The 19,331-nt window shown below is 41.1% G+C and overlaps 1 protein-coding gene across 3 annotated transcripts in view; it reads right to left on the bottom strand.

The window, feature by feature from the left end:
• Astn1 (astrotactin 1) overlaps positions 1-19,331 on the bottom strand; it is a 318,227-nt gene that overhangs the window by 99,748 nt on the left and 199,148 nt on the right. For 2 of the 3 annotated variants that reach the window (NM_001430009.1, NM_001170603.2), the window contains 1 exon segment: positions 2,915-2,989. In NM_001430009.1, coding sequence (NP_001416938.1) covers positions 2,915-2,989 — 75 coding nt within the window. 3 annotated transcript variants of the gene reach the window in all.

Below are 19,331 nucleotides of genomic sequence, written 5' to 3'. Positions count from 1 at the left end.
TAGGACAAGAAGGTATTATTCTCAGAGACACAGGTACACATTTGAAGAGAAGGTCCTACACACACACACACACACACACACACACACACACACACACACACGAACGCACACACTGGCCTGCAGTAGTTCTTGGCATCAGAGTCCATGGAATGAATGGTTTTCCCACTGAGTCACTATAAGAATGTCTTTGGTGTGAAACTCAGCTTGGCTGAATCAGGACTGTCTTGTATTTAGTTTGGGATTGGTGGTTTTCAAAGTGGGATTCACCATATCTTTTCATAATCTGATTTCAATAGCTTTGGAGATACCTAAATTGAGGACCTACATATACCTGACAAAGGTCTATTATATTTTCAAAACTATATCTAATCTGGAAAGCTTTCTATGGAATAGCTTCCCTCAAGAAGACAACCATCTCACTCATAGGCAAATATCCAAGTTTAAAATAAAACTGAGATAAATTTATTGACAATTAGCTACTATAGTCATTCATTGTGATCAGTAGAATGAAGCTTTATAGCAATGTTTATCAACATGGCTGTAGATAAAATTTACCATGGTGTGTTTAGAAAGAATTCATTCCCTGAGCATAACTCCCAACACTTTTGAATAAACTGGTTTGTGCTGGATGCATTGATCCTAAGAAAGCCTGGGCATTATCACATAGGGCCAAAGATAAAAGATCACCTCTTGGACAAGTCTGAAAACTTAAAGGCAGGAAGCCTCTTTACCAAGCCTGTCAAAGTCATATTACAGTATCTGAAATCATGCTTTGAAATGATGGATGCTCAAGAGATTACAGATATGGAGACCTGGTCAGGCCCATGGAAATGTTCAATGTTTATATTAGGAGGAGAAGATGCAATCTTGCTGAATGACAAGAGTATGAGAAAATATTAGATATAGTGGATTGGCTCCTGTAGAAGGTAGATTTGACCACGAATAGAAAATTCCATAAGAGAAAAACAACTTATTTAACAGTTGAATATCAACACACAGTGGTGGAAGGATTTAATGCCAGAATTTAAACTCTATTTCACAGGTTAGAGGAAATATTCAGTGGCTTGGAATTGATCAGAATAAAATTATGAATTAGTACAACAGCAAATAAATAACCTATTTTCATCACTGACCAGATCAAATTTTTCCTGGAATAGCCATTGGTAATGGTTGACTTAGATGCCAGAGTGGTTTTAATTTAAAACTGCCCCAAAATAAGTGAAGCAAACCCATTGTATTCATTTGAGAATAGGGTTATTGTCATGATGGGGACCAAAATTGTTAATAACATATTGATTATCCCACTGGCTCCTGAGGCGGTGAAGTCATGGATTAAAGCACAGACCTGCTCCCTCTGTAGTTCATGGCTGTCATATCCAAGCAGCCAGCAAGCTTGAAAAAAATTAATAGTTGTAGAGATGGAACATATTTTCATACACAAATTCTGATCTAATAGATTTAACTAGAAGCTTTGGTCACTAGTGATAACTTAAAATTTGTAGAAAATGGAGGACTTATCTATGCTAATCAATACAATTTCTCCTGACTTCTCCTTACCTCATTTTTGTCACTCTCAATGATCTTGGAAGTTGAGCAATAAGAAAATAAGGAGGAAGTCATCCAAATGAAAACTCATTGTCAGAAATTTTAAGACCAAGGAATATTGTTGATTTCTCACAGAGCACAAACATTCAAAAGCAGGCTGTAGCCAATGTCATGAACTTGACGCAACCTGCCCTTGGAGAGACAGTCTGGAGACTGAAGGGAAAGGAAAGGCCATGTGCAGAAGTGATCATGAGAAAGAGAACTGTGGTTGAATCCATCCTATCTCATGAGGGCAAATGGCACAAGGTGCATGTGGTATTGGGCTCAAGGACACAGATGCAGGTGCCAAATCAATACCAAAAATATGTGTGATTGACAACAGGGGTAAAAGAAGGTAGCACTAAAGGGTCTTCAGGAAGCTGCATTACTGCAGTAACAAAGAAGCAAGCCGTACAGCTGTCCTCCATGGCTCACCATCTCTCCAGCAATGGCATGCAGGAATTGAGCTCATTCTTTGACAACCTCGAACATGTGAAGGTCGGGGCAGTTCCTCCAAAAGTGGGCTTGCTCATGGAAAAGTCCGTGCTGCTAGGTCAAGCACAGTCTCTGACTCTAAGTAGGTACAGGGTAACGTGTGTTAAATGAAGGACAAACGGACTACCAGAATGAACAATAAGATCTTAGATGGGAAATAAGCTTATGTTCCAGAAAAGGTCTGGTGTGAATTAAATTTTATGAAAATTCAATAGTTCATGGCTGGCACCCAAATCCCCCTTCGCTTGTGAGTCTTTCTAATATGTGCTATTTATTACCAGATATGCAGGTAGAAATTGGGAGGGACTAGAATCATCAAATTTGATCAGGAGGGTAATAGATAAAAGAAAATAATAATGAGGTAGAGTTTAGAATAGAGGGAGGCAGGGGTGGGAGAGATTAATTTTGAACAACTTAAGACTCTATGAAGAAGGTGCAAATTAGATGTAAAGTGGAGAGGCAGAAACTGACATTAATTGCCTGTTCTGTGCCAGATTTTGTGCTGGGGACTTTCCCTGTATTATCTCACATATCCTTCAAAATAATCCAGCCAGGCATGTAATATAGCCCCATTTAACAAATGGGGAAACTAAAGGATCTGAGAGTTTAAGCACTTTACTGAGGTTCCCTGAGCTGGCAAGGAGTGAAATCAGACTCAAACAGAATCTGTCTGACTTCCGAGCCCCCTATGCTGATGCTAGGTATGATTTGGGTCGAGTACATTTGTTCTAAGCAGGAAAACACATCCGAGCGTTCCCTGTGTTTACCACTCTGAGTGTTCTGTGGGAGTGGAGCTTACAGACGTACACAAGCACATCCCTGGACATGCACTTACCTGAATATTTTATCAGAGGGTTGCTCTCCCAAAACCAGATCAAAGCCTCGCTGAAATATTGTGTAAGGCCAAGGCCTAAAAGGAGAAATATCATGCAATTAAAGTCCACTCAACAAACACTCTCTTCAAGTCAGGCATCATGCTAGGTCCTAAAGACCCAAAAATGAGGAGCACATATTCTCTGATCTCACAAAGCTCGCTAACTTGAGCTCACATACAACCATGAAGCCAGGAAAGGGGCCAAAAAACAAGGTTAGTATAAAAACCACTGAACTGCCAAGAAAACAGAAATTGATAGACAAGGTATGGTTACTATACAGAGTAAGAGGGGACTCAGCCATAATTTACACTCTTTCTGTTGTAATTTCACAGAAATCTATACTTTCCCTACGTAAGATGGGGGAGGGGCATAATATCTTTAAAAAGTCCAATTCTTTGAAACTAGAATTCAAAACCTGCTCTACTATAAAGCCAGCCATTTGAGTAAGGGAGATCCTACTTCCTTGTTTGAGAAAGAATGGGTTAACAGCGGCCACTTTACAGACTCTCATGAAGATTAAGCAATTTTTTAGGTCAAGGGCCATAAGTCAGAGTCTTTTGTCTTTCTGGTCCCTACTCAAAAAGACATGAGGTTTCTTAGTGTTTGAGATATTCTAGATGTATCTGAACATTTTAATGTCAATCATATAAACAGACTCAATTGGTGCTTTTCAAGTTATTATCAACTCCGCCCTGCTAGCAACATCTGGATATTGGCAAACATTTTAGAAAGTAGAAAGATATCTCTTTAAACAATGCGTGTCCCTTCACTGGCTCAGCCAGGGAAGCCCCAAATGAGTCATTCATTCAAACAAGTTTTAGAAAGTCTAGAAGTTGCGCTGAGTACTGAGTGATTGTGTACACTGGTTGGACTTAGTCTTTCAATTATGGAGCATAATTATGGAATAGTCTTATAATTAGTCCAATTACTGAGAATTTATTTTGGCTTTCCCTTTGTTTCCTGGGGCCTACGAAAAGTCAGAAAATATGTTATTATTATTTGGTGCTAAGCCTAACATTAAGCATTAACTCTGTGGTTGCCAGTGCAAGACTTAACCCCTAGGAGATAGAATTGAGGGAAACGTAAAAAGGTTTCCTTGAATAACACACTTAGAGTTGAACAGCTGCACTGCCATTTAAAGGGTAGGATGACAGATACTGCAGTGCCCAAGGCTGTTCTGCACAACACAAAATGTCCCCGTGTCCTATAAGCTCTTAAATATCATATGGTCATTTGCGTAAGAGTTTAAAAAACTGTTTATACATCTGAGTCCTAATGTTAACTCCAATTACATATAAACGCAAAGTAGCTAGTAGCTTGTACAGTTTTAATACAAGATCCATCTCGGTTGGGTAGCTATTATGTTGATTGAGAAATTATACATTGCATAGGCACTGATTCATAAACACAACATATACTGGTTTCAGTTTATTTTGTCTTGTTATTTTTGAGACTGGGGTTAGTGCAGCCCAGGCTCGCCTCAACTCACTTTAAAGTTGAAGGTATCTTCAACATCTTGGTTCTCTTGCCTCTGCCTATGAAATGTTAGGAATACTGTGATATACCACTACACCAGATGTAGAGTAGAATAGCATTTCCTTATTAGTCCCCATTGCTCTCATTCTATTCACATATTTATCAGGCCTTACATGGTAAATTGTACCATGTACAAATGTCTGCAGTGCACTTTTTGTTCTGTAATAGAGTACTTTATGTTAAAAACAGTTCTTACGCCTCGATAAATCACCTTCCTACTTCTCACTTAATTACTGCTAAAGCATTCTATTTGCTTGTAGGGATTTTTATGTACAGCTTGTATTATTTATGAAATTACGGAAAATAAAAGAAAATTTTAAATGGTTGTTATAAGAAGGGGTATTGGGCTATGTCGAGTTGAGAATCACCAACTTAACCTAACCTGTTAAACTATTAAAGCCATGGGAAAGCCCATGTTTTGCAGCAAAAAGACATGGGGGCTATTAAGACTGTAAGGGAGGATATGGTACAAATGGTCTCATTTTTATACTTACTATTTATAAATACTTTCTTCCTAGGATTCAACTTAGAACTATCCAGGGCTTCAAAAGTATCTAGCATTGCAAAATAAACAGCCCTCACGTCAAAGAAACAGATGCCCCCTACCAGATGTTTCCATGTTTGTTCTGTTCATCAGTTTTGGGTGCAGAACTGTGTTTAAATCTGCTCATGTTTGGCTGAACAGTAAGTGAGGTCTCCTACATCGCTACAAAATATGAACTGATTCAACAACACATGACCCAGCCAATTCCCAAACTAGAACAATTAAAAATAAAGAAAAGAAACTTGCTGCTCCATTTTCCCCCTTTGGGGACAATATCATATTCACTTCCTATTGTTTAGTCATTTTTAAGTAACACACGTTTTGCCTCCAAGTCAGTTCTAGATTCAAAATTGGTACAGTGTAGAATCAGAGTAAATTCTTGCATGGACCCTATAATTTGTAGACATACACAGACACACACAGACACACAGACACACAGACACACACACACACACACACACACACACACAGACACACACACACACACACCCCCCTATCTTCAAGACACAGGCCAATCAACTTGGAAATACTTAAGCAGACATATGCATGTTTCTCAGTGAAAGTAGAAGGAAGTTCCAGCACTTGACTCACTCAAAAGCAAAAGCAACTCATTAAGGGAGGGCTCAGATCTGCAATGTAGAGTCCTCCACCTTTACCCCTACCCCTGCCTGTTCACATTTAGAGGCAAGGAAGCAGAATTTTTGAGACATAGGTTCTGAAGTGAGTCTGCCTGATTTAAATTCTAGGACACCAACAATCCCTACAGTGGCTCTGACAAGTTCTTTAACCATTCTGTATCTTTATGTCCTCATCTAGAAAGTATGGCCAATGATGGTAGCTGTGTCTGCCTGGTAAGGTAGTTCTGAGAAGGAACTAGTTCATGTAATTATATGCTCAGAACAGTGCCTGACGTATAATGAGTGTCATATCCATTATTAAATATGTTAAATTTACAAATTACTTGGATCATAAATAAATCCTATAATAAAGAGTTATTTCTCCACTTCTACAGCAGTGGTTCTCGACATGTAGGTTGTGACCACCCGCCTTGTGGTCTCATAGCAGATATTCTCTATATAAGATACTTATGATTCATAACAGTAGCTAAATTACAGTTGAGAAGTAGCAATGCAATAATTTTATGGTTGGAGGTTACAACAACATGAGGATCTATATTAAAGGGTCACTGCATTAGGAAGATTGAGAAACACTCCTATAGAGGAAGATGTTTCATGCCCCAAGGTACAATGCAGTGCCAGCACAGGCTATCTATATAACTCAGGTTGTAGATACATTTGAGTACAGGAAAGCCAAAGGCGCCACTCAAGGGCACTAACTATTCAGTATTGACACTAATCACCAAGAGACAGGGAAGAGAACATCTTAGAACTGTTTGAGAATTCAGGAAGTTGCAGATCACAACTAGCAGAGGAAGAAAAAGAAACATTTACTTTGCTCCCTGTTGATCAGGGATGGTCTGCCAAAGATGGTGATTATAACTTGATATATTTACCAAATATTTCTGGAGTTCTATTGTATGTTGACTGTGGTATTAGGCAACAAGACTTGGAATAAGAAGATTCTTGTCCTCCAAGGAATCTACAGTCTTTCTGAAGAAACACATAACATATCCATCTAGATGAATAGAAGAGAATGTTAGCAGGAAAGAGAGGTGGAGTTCTAGGAAACAGGCTCCGTCAGTACTGGCTGTAGATCAGCCATCCAGAGAAGAGAAGGCTGTGTGCTTGGCAAAGCCTGAAATGGAAGTGGGGAGCTTGGCTTACAGCACTGGGGAGGCTAGATCTTGATTTAGGAATAGCAGGAAGTAATGAGGAAGTAGATATAAAAGCACCAAAAATACTCTGAAGCTGAAGATCTGGGATCAACTCCAAAAGGAGAAGTTTCTGTTATTAGTACTCCTTGCATGAAGGCAAGAAAGAAAAATGCCCTGGCCCCAATGCAAGGAAGCCAATCTCAGCTCAGAGTAGTCCTACCTCTTGAGGTTAGAAGCCAGCTCTTTGGGATGTCAGAAATGCCCCTATCTCTTCTTTGCTGCCCATACCATGAACATTGTCTTCTCCACGTTGCTAAAGTACGTGGTTGAGTCTGCAGCAGCCACAGCTCAAGTCTCCGTAGGCCTAGATCTCAGACAGGAATGTCCTCTCCCTTATTAGCAAAGCTATAACTGGGGACTAACTGCTCACATCTACTAGATCTCTCGATCAGATTGTGGGCCAGGACGGAGGCATCTAAGCAGGATACACTTCACTTTGGTTCTTCAAGGTTAAAACTGGGAGATGCTAGGCATTCTTAACTGAATAAAAAATTTTCACCTCAGCTTCTACTAGTCTGATGACTCCAGCAAGACTGCCCATCAGTGCTGAGTGGAGTAGACTCTGCCAAGATTAGCTGTGTGGAGAGGGCACTGGATCATCATGGAAGCTGCAGGCAGTGTCAGGCCACATGTGGTACAGGGACCCTCCATAGAAGGTGCTCTCAGTCTCTTGTTTCCTCTTAGATACGTGGCCTCTACTATTCTCTGCGCTACCAGGCAATACTTCTGCAGAATCTGAACTCAGAAAATAGCTGGTTTTGTGTTTGTTTTCAAATTGAGTATGAAATTTCATCCTGATAAATCAAGGCCCAGAATCTTCCCCTCCCTTGTGGACAGCCTCAGCTAGTCTTCATGTAGGACTACCCATGGCAATTCAGCAGCTGCCTAAGAGCCATTGCTTCAGACAGAGGCAGAACATGAACCACTGTCGAGCCTACTCTAATGGTGACACAGTAGGTAGACTCATATACATGCAGCTACCAAGGCTGAAAACACTAGTAATCAGAATTGCTCTCTCATTTGCTCTTTTTGCTTTCCCTTTTCTGTTTATTATCAGGCAGTATGCACAGCATATTTAATCTTCTCCAAGCAGCCACAATTTTCTTAGCTTTAAGTTTCTGTTCACAACTTCTCTTTTTCCTAAGTCCTGGGGATTTTACCGTGAGTCCTAAGGATATGCTGAGCAACGTGAGTTAGCTGTGGCTTTGACTGGACGTTTGGTCTTATTTTTGATTACTTTGACACTTGCTTCACTGTGTAACTTTGATATAATTGAGTAAAAAGAAACCCTGTGTGATCAGCCTACTATGTGTTGGACTGAGAATTCTCTTCCACCAGACTTTCTGTGCAGAACCGGACTACTTGTGCCCCACATGAGGCTCCTTCATATGCTCAAGTGCTAACTTTGAATTTCCATTGAATAGGGCACTAGAAACAGAGAACAAAGCCTTTGGCCAGGATGTCAGGGGATGGACTTTATGCTGGAGGGCATCACAAGGGAACGGTGGCTCAATGTGTGTCTTTATCTAAAGTAATAAGGATTATAATGGTTAACAGGGCCCAAAGCTCATATGTGACACATTATACCCTCAGGGTCTACTTTTCAACCTAGAATCCTGCCTGCCTCAACATATATTACTCTTAATTTACACCATTAGGTAGTATTAATAGTGTTCCAACTAGTAAATAGTATATTTCTCACTGTTGTCATTTTATGTCGTGGATAACTAATACTATGTAGCATAGTGTATACTATTTAAGTTAGCTTAAAATTAAATGTTCACGAGATAGTATCCATTGTTCAATGTCTATTCATAGGTAAAAATTAATCACTAGTTTTTATGTGTAAGTAACATGGTTATAATTAACTAGCAAAGTGGATAGAAGTAGGTGTAGGATCTAGATCAAGCCATTTTACAACCAGGCTTCACCAATTGTGAACCATATGACTTTAGAAAATTCATACTTTCTATCATCAGGCCATTCTACTTACTTCTGGACCTTGCTACAGTCATTCTACAGTCACCACATCTTCTTCTCTCCAGCCCTCACTGTTTGGATCTTTGTCTCTGCCAAGGTCTCTATCACTTTTTTAAGTTGTTTCAGTATCTAATAAAGTGATCCTTCCAACATTTGTGCTGAATAGCATTATGTCAACTTGACAAAAGCTACAGAGAGGAAGCTTCAATTGAGAAAAATGCCTGCCTAAAATTGGGCTGCAGGCAAGCCTGTAGAAGATTTTCTTAATTAGTGATTGATGGAGGACTACCCAGCCTATTGGGAGTGAATCCATTCCTGGACTTGGTGGTCCTGAGTTCTACAAGAAAGCAGGATGAACAAGTCAGGAAAGCAAACCAGTAAGCAGCACTCTTCCATGGCCTCTGTATCAGCTCCTCCTCCAGCATCCAGCCCTGTTTGATTTCCTGTCTTGATTCTTGATCTGATGGAATATAATATGGAGGTCTGAGTCAAGTAAAGCCTTTCTTTCCCACGTTGCTTTTGGACATGGTGCTTCATCACAGCAATAGAAATCTTAAGCAGGACAACGATCAAGACCCTTCTCTAATGGTCTTGTCTTTCCCCTTCATTCACATCATCATGTCTTCTCTTGCCAATATCACAAACTCACTACTGGTTTTGAGTTCCAGAATCTCAATATCCAACCCTCATCCTTTGCCTTCTTGCCTCATTTCTGACACCCAACAATATCCTACTACCATGACATAGAAAGTCCATACATTCGCCATTTCCCTGATAGTCACTCAACTCATGTACTCCCTTTTCATAAATGAAGATTAAGTTCTGTCATTAGTTACCACAGCAATTCCCTTTCATGTTGCTCTCAGTTTCCACATCCTCGCACCGCTTCCACATCCGTTTCTGAAACACATCAACACTGGTTAAAGCCAACGACCATGTGGCTCCATTTCTGTGGCAGCTGGCGACCATACTGTTGATGTCATTGTAAATCCGTGTCTACCACTTTCAATATGCTCTGGGTACTCCCATTGATTATGTTACATTTCTTTTGTCCATTCATTCTCCTTTCCTTTAGACCACTATTTAATACCTTCTTTCTCCTTGAACTTCTGACACCTGCCCCTTTTTGCTCCAGCTAATGTCTTCTCTCTACACAATTGCGACAAAAAAGGCAATCAGATTCAAAGCTTCCTTCCTCACTCCCACCTATTGCCTGTTCCGTGACTATGGCTTGGCCTCCTGATGATAATGAGGCATGGAAAATTCATGTTCCGTCCACAAGGCTTACCAGCTCACCTTTGGCATCTTACAGACAATGAACTGTAAGGCAGAAGTGCTACATAGAACTTATAATCCAAACGCTCTTCAGATCTTATGATCCCAAGCAAAAAAAAAAAAAAAAAAAAAGAACACCGCAGAGCTTTACTTCACATATATCCTTGATATAGTTGAATGAAGTATGCATAAATAAATTTCAAATCATTAAGAATCTCGGGTTTAATTAATTCAACTTTTTGCAGTAGTTTTCATTCTATATTTTATGTGTGAACATGAATATGTTTTACATAAATTATCTTATTTAAAGATAAAGGAAAGAGCTACCACATCCCTGCCTGTGTGTGGCTCAGTTGTCCCCTCTATAATAGCACCTACATTATCAATTGCACACAGTGAAATGATCATTTTCAAAGATGTGTACCTACCTTCTTATAAGAATAGGATAAATCAATTTTAACTATTATCATTCGTATATTAATATGAATGATGGTTCCAATTGTTAAAATGAAATTTCTAATCTTTTTATTGTATGTATGGTGCATTCATGTGTGTGTGTGTGTGTGTGTGTGTGTGTGTGTGTGTGTGTGACCACAGGCATACAAGTGTCCCAACACTAATGTAGAGATAAGAGACGGCAACCTTAAGAGTTGGTCCTCACCCTCCACCTTGTTTGAGACAAAGTGCCTCTCCTTCACCTATGCACTGTTGGATATACAAAGATAGTTGGCCCAGAAGCTTCCAGAGAGATCCCTGTCTCTTAACTTCACTTCTCTCCATAGAAGCAATGGGATCACAGATACCCTGACTATACTTCAGGCTTTTGTGTGGGTTCTGGAGATCTGATCTCAGATCATCAAACTTGCACAACAAGCACTTTTGCTCACTAAGTCTCCCTTAAAACGGGGTTTTACTTGAGGGCATTTGAGAGATATATAAAATGATTTTGAACCTGCAACAGTGAAAGAAATGTGCTTTACCCTGTAGATTTGGGGATTCTAGGATACAACTTTGACTAACCCCAAAAACTACCAATAAACAAACAAACAAGCAAATACACACATATACAAACAAAATCCACACTTGGCTTCCTTTCTTGTCCAAAGGAGCAAGTTGGCAAATATAGGAAGTGAACTCAAACAACACAGAAGACATCACTACTTTGATTCCTAACACCTCGGGGGGAGCAATTCTACATCATAGGAGGTATGTGCAGAGTTCATGTGTCTCCAGATGGGGAAAGATGGTCTTGATTTGAAGTTCTACTGAATATTTTAGGATTCAGGATTATTTAAGGCAAAATGAGGGGGAAAAATCTTGAATGAGTCAGAAGAGGCTGGTAATAGTAACTGCTATTTATTGAACACTTACCATGTGCCAGGCGAGCACCACACTGAGACATCCATGTAAATCTCATAGCCACCTACAGAGACCTCAGCTGTGTAGCCATTATGCCCATGCTGCATAAGTAACCAGATTAGGTAAGGTTCAAGGTAAGGCACAGAGATGAGAGTTAGCATGTATCACATGGTACTTCCTGTTATGGCTTCTTCTGTTCTCACTGCCATGGGATGTGAACTATGGGAGAAAATATATAAATATAGCCTTGGGTCTAAATCCAGGACACTGGATATCCACTGGCTTGGCTTTCTATGTGGAGATCATTCATTGGAGACAAGTTATCTACAGTCCACAGGAAGCCTCCCCTTTTCACTGGCCTATGATTTTTTTAGGCCAAGTTCATATAATATTAAATTCACACACAATATTAAGTTCACTCTTTCTCTCTTTGTTTTGAAATATTCTGCCACTAAATATCTTTTCTTTCTATATCACTGGAAAGTGACACAGCAAGACATTTCCCAAACTTAGGGTGCATCAGACTTACCCCCTGTATGACTGGAATGATTCTAAATTTTGGGGGTTCTCTCATTGCATGCATCTAGGGTTGGACCAAATATAAATAGTTTTGAAAAGTGAAGCCTATGATACTGAAGCAAAACTTCAGAGAACTACTGACCTATCAGCCAAGCAAACCTTTAGAGACAAAACTGGTGTTTAATAAAATATGACTGCCATTAAAACAGAAATTGTAATGCATCCTAAGAACTCGATGAGACCCATTTATAAAATTATGAATGATATTGAGGAACAGAATATATTAATTCTTTATTGATCAACTATGCTATCCCCAATCTCATTGCTACAAGATGTGATGTAGATTTATTTTTATAAAACCTGTTTGTCATTTTGATATCTGTTGATCAACATTCCCATTAACGCAGTATGTCTTAGTCATGTCTATTGCTGTGAAGAGACACCAAGACCATGGCAACTCTTAATAAGAGAAGCATTTAACTGAGGCTTGCTTATAGTTTCAGAAGTCCATTAACAGCATGGTAGGAAGCATGGCAGCATGAAGGCAAACATGGAGCTAGAATATCTGAGAGTTCTACGTCCAGATCCACAGACAGGAGGAAAGAGAGAGACACTGGGCCTGGCCTGAGCATTTGACAACCTATAGTGAAACCCCAGTGACACACTTTCTCCAACAAAGTCACACCTTCTATTCTCTGTCAAATAGCTCAACTATCTAATGACCAAACATTTAAATGACTCTATAGGGTCCATTCTTATTTGACCACCATGTAACAGTATACAAGATTGAGGCTGTTTCACATGCATGTACACATCCACAAGTACAGATTCTAACAATGGATGTGCAGATGTGACACAAACCACATGCATAGTCCTGGAACTTATATTACTTATATTGCATAGCTGCAACATTTCTTGTGAGCTTCGGAGACCAGACGACTAGTGGGACATAGAACAGCTGTACTGTTCTCTCCGACGCTCCTGGCAAGTGCTGCAGAGAAGAAAGTACTAACACAGAGCATAGTCAGCTGAGAGCTGAGGAACTGCCACTAGGCTTGCAGTCATTCAGACAAGCTAGCCCTAAAAGGTCTCACTATAACTCCTGTGTTGTCTGGGGCTCTGGAGTCAGACAATCTCTATTCAAGTCCAATGTCTAGATTGAAGTACCTTGCCAACCACAGTTTGCGAGTCACACAAAATAGACACAAGATACTTAACCCTCCCTTTTTTTTTGTGCAAAGATGGTAATAGTCAAAACCCATTTCCTTGGGAACTGTAAGAAGATTAAATGAATGAATAAGTAGAATTTCAGGACAATAGCTAAAGTAGAGTTGTCAATTTCTGAATGAAAACTTGCTCCCACCTTTTTCTCTGTGGCTTCTACATCTAGAGGCTCGATGGGTTTGCACTTTCAGTTAATGCAACCAGGGTCTCAAGTTCAATTTTCTTGAAAGCTTGTTAGTCTCGCTTTCTCTACACAGCCTGATGTGTGTGCTGTGTGTCCCTGACATCCAACTTTAATCACAAACGAACAAGATAAAAACTTGGCAATGGATCTGCATAAATTCACCGCCATACAAGTAAAATGGTTCAACATCTATCCGTGGCCGAATGTGACCTCCTAGAACAAGGGAGGCCACAGATCTGGGGCTTCCAACTCCACCACAGATACACATTGAATTCTTGTGGGAAGTTAAGGAAGTAAATAATACTAACTCAAGAGAAGGGAGAAGAATGAGTGAACAGAATGTACAGGCGGAGGCACAGATCGCTGGGCTCCTATGATTCATAAAGTAAATAAGCCAGAGAGGAATAAAATATCCACCAAGGAACACAATTTATTTTCCAAAAAACTATTTTCCAAAAGCCCTCCCCTATCTACCAATTTATTTCAATTCAACATATATTTAGCAAGCTTGGCTTTTAATTGAACCTCTCATCCAGTTATTCATCTATTTATTTACTTGGAAATATTAATTAACCAATTGCCATGTTAAAAAACACTCTTTGCTAAACACTGTCAAGGGACATCGAAATGATTAATAGACATTCTTTGCCATCAAGGACTTCATTAATGTTCTAAATCATTCCCCAAGTATCTATTACACACCTCTGATGAGCAGCCACTGTGGAGAGCTCTGGGACACAGATAAAAGGCTGGGTCCTTGTCCTGGATCATGGTCCAATGGGATAAAGTTGACAAGTAAACAAACCATGGCATTTAGTTTGTCAATTCCAATGATTGAACAAGGAAAAGCCACGATTTATGGAATATTAACTAATAATCACTGAGCAAGTGTTTTCCATTTATTATACCAGCTCTCATTAAGAACCATGGAAAAGAGTTAATGTATCAGTCCCACTTGATAGATGGTGAAAGTGAGACTGAGGAAAGCTAACTAACATTCAACCAAAACCTTGCAGCTAATGTGACAGAGGCAGGGCTCTAGTCCCAAACCTTGGAAGCCGGAGCCCTTTCTGTAATGGTTGAGAATTCCCACCACCCCGTTTGGAAGAACAGAAGAGATCTGCAAACTGGTAGGGCTAACGAGGTGAGAACACCATCTGGATCGCTGGAACATATGAGCTACTCCCAGGGAAAAGGAAGCAAATGGGCTCGGAGCAAGGAAAGAGTATATCAAGTTTAAAGGTCTTGGAACAAACACTCAGGCAGGGATGGGGCAGTTTAGGTACACTTTGGAGAATGATCTGCATCTGGGAATTTGTGGTGCAGAGGGAAGAGAAGAGTTACTGCAGAAGAGACAGTGTAGACAGAGGCATGGAACAGATGGGCGTGAAGGGACACCAGAAGCAATTAAGGGCACAGTCATTTGTAATGTAAGGTGGAGGCCATTAGGCAGGTGTGTGTGTGTTGGGGGGGGGCATGAATCACAGAGGCATATGATCAGAAACTGATTCTCTTCTTTCGTGGCAAGTATGGAGTCATGATAGATTCTGAGCAGTGCAGTAGTAACATCAGGACTTTGCCTCTGGGAAAGGAGGACGCACGGATTAAAGTAACTCTGAGATAAAATAATGGCTGGCATTTTCCAAGATGAAAACGATGCATGAATTTGGTGGTAGATGTGACTCTTAAAGAGACATTGCCTCCTAAGGCATAGTCTCTCTGTGACTGCTCAAAGCAGTAGTTGTGGAACAGGGATACTTTAAGGTGCCCTTTGGGTTCAGAGGCAAAAGGACCAAGACAAGAATTCTGCCATGAATTAAGCCAGTAGTTACAGAGGATGGTCTTGTGTGTGGCTACAGATGTGGAGAGGCAGGGCAACTAGATAATCAGGGGAAACAGGGACCAGAAGAAAGACAAGAATAGAGGTGGAGTCTCCGTAAGAGAGTTGGTCATTGTCACAACACAATATAGTGACTAGTCACTCTATGCTTCCAACTTGCAGACAAGTTCACTGAAGCTGAGAAAGACTAAAATTGCAAAGTAATTCATGGAGACAAACAGTGAGAAAAGATCTTTACTTGTTTATTCATTCAACAAATACATATTCAACAGCTACTATTGTCTCTGTGTGCCTATGAATGAAAATATGAAAGGGTAAGGGCAGGAGGGTATTGTTTAGTAAACCTTTCTAGTGGCTGAGGGTGGTACTTGAAAGGGCCATGGTGAACCAAGAAGAGCCTTGGGGAAGGTAAAGACTAAGCTGTGGGCTGGGAGACTACAGAACTTCCCTTCTTTAAATCCATACCCAGGCTGCATAGGCTCCTGCATGATGTCACCCTGCCCACTGGCCAACCATACCTCTCAAGTGTACCTTATACCGTGGTAGCTGACAGTTCCTAGAGGGATTCATGCGGTCCTTCTCTAACACCTTCCAGGAGTGGAAAGATACTGTTATTCCTCCTGGCCTGCCTGGTATTTCTCACCACTGAGTGTCAGCTCAGAAGTCCTGGCTCCTGAAACTCTGAGTCAGTCACCTCCTCCCTATGTCCTTCCTTTCTATGCACCTCACTGAACTTTACACTGTAAATCCTCGTGTTTGTTAGCTTGTTTGCACTAGTGATTCCACTGTATTCTTACAGTGGTGTCAGTGGTATAGCAGGTAACATGATGTCTATCCACCATCTGTAGTACACAGTCAAAGCCCTTGGAGTGGCTGAGGAGAGAATATAGAAAGAAAAACTGCAATTAATTGAGTGATTATAAATTAAGTGTGGTATTAGAGCATTTTTAATTGAATTTGGGATGGAACAAAAAGGGGGCTTAGAGTGAACACAGACAGCTCATTTCTGTGGGCTCTGCCTTAGCTCTAGGAGGTTCTAGAGCAGAGAAGCAGGAAGAAAGCCACTCCAGACTGGGCAGACAGAGAGAGCAGGCAATAAAGAAAACAAAGATTTGGGAGTGACTGTAAATCTACTTTAGGAGTGGCTTTTCACATAGTCTAGGTTGGGTGAAGGAACAATGGGGTGAGAAAAGGGAAAATGGGCCTGGTGGACATTAAGAAAGAAGTCTGAGTATGGAGTTGGGAGAGGGTAGAGTGGAGCAAACAGACTCTGGGGCGAGGGTGGCATGCAGAACTCCAGGCTTTCAGAGTGGAAAGGTGTGCTATATTTGAAGTTTGGATACCCAGTAGAGCCCAGAATATGAACTCACTTGGAAATAACCTGGAACTCACTTGGATGTGAATGCATAAGATATGGTCAGATTGGTGTAAAAGTGAGCCCAGTCCCATACAAGAGCTTGATACTCTAAGGACATGGACATACACAGGGAGATGGCCAGTCATGTAAAGATGAAGGCAAGGACTAAAACAAAGAAGCCTCTTAAGGCCAAAGAGTGTCTGGGACCCTAAAAGCTAGAAGAGGCAGGAACGACCCTTTTGCCACCACCCTCACCTTGGAATTCTAGCCTCCAAACTTTGATAGAAAACACTTCTGTTGTTTCATGCTACTCTGTCTGTGACACTTGGTCACAGAATTCCGAGAGACCCAGAGAATTCACATGCACAGTGAAGTGTGCTCTCTGATGTTATAACTACAAAGAAGGAAATCATCTGTAGGGAACAGGACCACAGAATATTTTGCAGAGGAGTCATAAGGAATCCAAATTTGATTTGATTCCAATAGAAAGGAAAATTTCTATTGGTTTGTCTACAGTGTGGTGGAGAAATATAAGACAGACAGGGAGAAAGCTTTACAGGTAGCTACAGAGATTTAACACAGCAGGTGTTGCTGTTCGTCAAACATCCAGGATGTGTGGACACTTCAAGGCGTGTGGCTAGAGCTAAGAATCAGAGCAGAAGGCTTGTGGTTCAAGCATAGGGAGTTAGATTTTTCTGGAGAAAAAGTAGTGGAGAACTAGTGGTTTTAAAATAGTGGCAGGAGGGAGGATAGCTGAGAAGTGGAGAGAGGGGACTCAAGGGTGTCTGAGGGAAGGAGCAGGGATGAAGGAGAAGGACCGTTCCATTCAGCTTGACTTTGAGGAAGTAGAATCTATGGGGGTGGTGAAGAATTATACTGGAGAAAGGGGGAGAGAAAGAGCCTAGGTAGTCAGGTTTCTGGTCGGAGCGATAGTGGCTTTGTTTACTGTTCTGGGGGATTCAAAGGAGCAACATGTTTGAATTAAGAGTTCAGGTTCTGCTCTGTGGAGTTTGGATTGTTCTTAAGATGGGTAGAGATGAGCTAGTGAGAAGCATAAAATGACAATCTGGACTTTCATTGTGGTAAATCAAAAGGGTCTTAAATTATCATGAAATTAAGAGGAGATGATGATGATGGCGGCGGCGGCGGTGGTGGACAACAAAGGAATGGCTGGAAAGGTCGGGTGAGCAGAACAGTGGAAATGAAAGAGTCTGAGGAAGCACTAAAAGGCCAGTTAAGAACCTCTACATTGGGGGCTGGGGATTTAGCTCAGTGGTAGAGCGCTTACCTAGGAAGCGCAAGGCCCTGGGTTCGGTCCCCAGCTCCGAAAAAAAGAACCAAAAAAAAAAAAAAAAGAACCTCTACATTGGCCACACCTTGAGGCTTAGTGATGGGATAAATTGAAGAGCCCTCTGTGCCTTATACTGGACTTGGGATGAACTGACACCTGTACAAAGGGGTAGGAAGAAGACAGACAGCAAGATTTCAAAAGCATGGCTTTACTAATGACACTCATTGTCGAGGTAATGAGGCCCTGTGCAGTAATGGTCAGAGAAAGCGAGATGAAGCCTTCAATTCGGTGACTGCTTCTTGGCAAGCCTCAAGTAAAGCAGTAGATTTCAAACTTCAGCATACATCCAGATCACCCGGAGTGCTGATTAGATTGTAAATCTGTGGCTCCCACTTCAGAACATCTGAGTCAGTAGGTCTGAAATGGGCTGAAGAACTTAGATTTCTAGAAAGTTTGAGGTGCTGATGATCCTGCTGGCATGGGAAGGTATTTTTTGAGGACCATGGTAATAGTTATTTTAACAACAAATCGCTGGCTACCTGAACTACCTGGGGATCTTAGAATACCCAGAACGTCTGGCTGAATGTGCCTAGAAGAGGCATAGACATGGGCTTATTTTCATTTCTCCAAGATTTGAAGGTAAGTTTGAGAATAGTCAGACAACTTCAAGTGTGGAACCTGGGTACACAAGGAGAGGTGAGCCCTGGGCTATAAGGAATTCATGGCCCATGGAGTAAATATATGCCCATAGTTATGCATCATGGATGAATGTACTGGGGAGGGTGCAGTGTGGAGTGAGGGGAAGGAAATAGAAAGAGATGGAAATTCAGATGCTGCTGAGGGGGGATTCCCCAGAGGGACTAGAAAACAGGATTGGCTTGCCCAGGGTTTCTAACAGGGAGGAAGACGGTGTTGATAATGCGCAGGTGAGCGACTTCTACTGATAAAACAGGGGAGGGCATCCCCCTTAAGGGAATAGCTTCAAATGAGTAACATGTGGTTAGGTTGGCTAAGGTATAGGGATCCACAGGACAGATGTATTAGGGTCTTGGAAGACCAAAGCCTAGGGTACGGAGGCGGGGCAGTCTGGCAGGGAGCAGGGCAGTGAGCAGCATACCCAAGCTCAGGATTCAGCTCACCCCTGGAGGGAGTCCTGGAGAGCCCTGGGGACTCCCTGCTTTATACCTCCACCATTCCCACTGGATTCCCTTCTCCGTCTCACGCTGGAGATTTTCTCCTAAAGATCACAGTTGCTAACATCTTGTTATTTTTCGTGTAAAAGGCAGCTAAGAAAAACAGAATTCCGTGCCTGGGTCTTGTTGGACTTGCAGCAGATTTCAATCCCTTTTACTTATTTATGGGCCTGTTTTCCCCAAATGCTCCCTTTCCCCTGGTATATTTGTAAACACATTTTTATTCCACTTAATCCTTTCA

The sequence above is a fragment of the Rattus norvegicus genome, chromosome 13, assembly GCF_021556685.1.
Source record: "Rattus norvegicus strain SHRSP/BbbUtx chromosome 13, alternate assembly SHRSP_T2T, whole genome shotgun sequence".
Lineage (NCBI taxonomy): Eukaryota > Metazoa > Chordata > Mammalia > Rodentia > Muridae > Rattus > Rattus norvegicus.
This window is presented reverse-complemented; position numbering and strand designations above follow the sequence as displayed.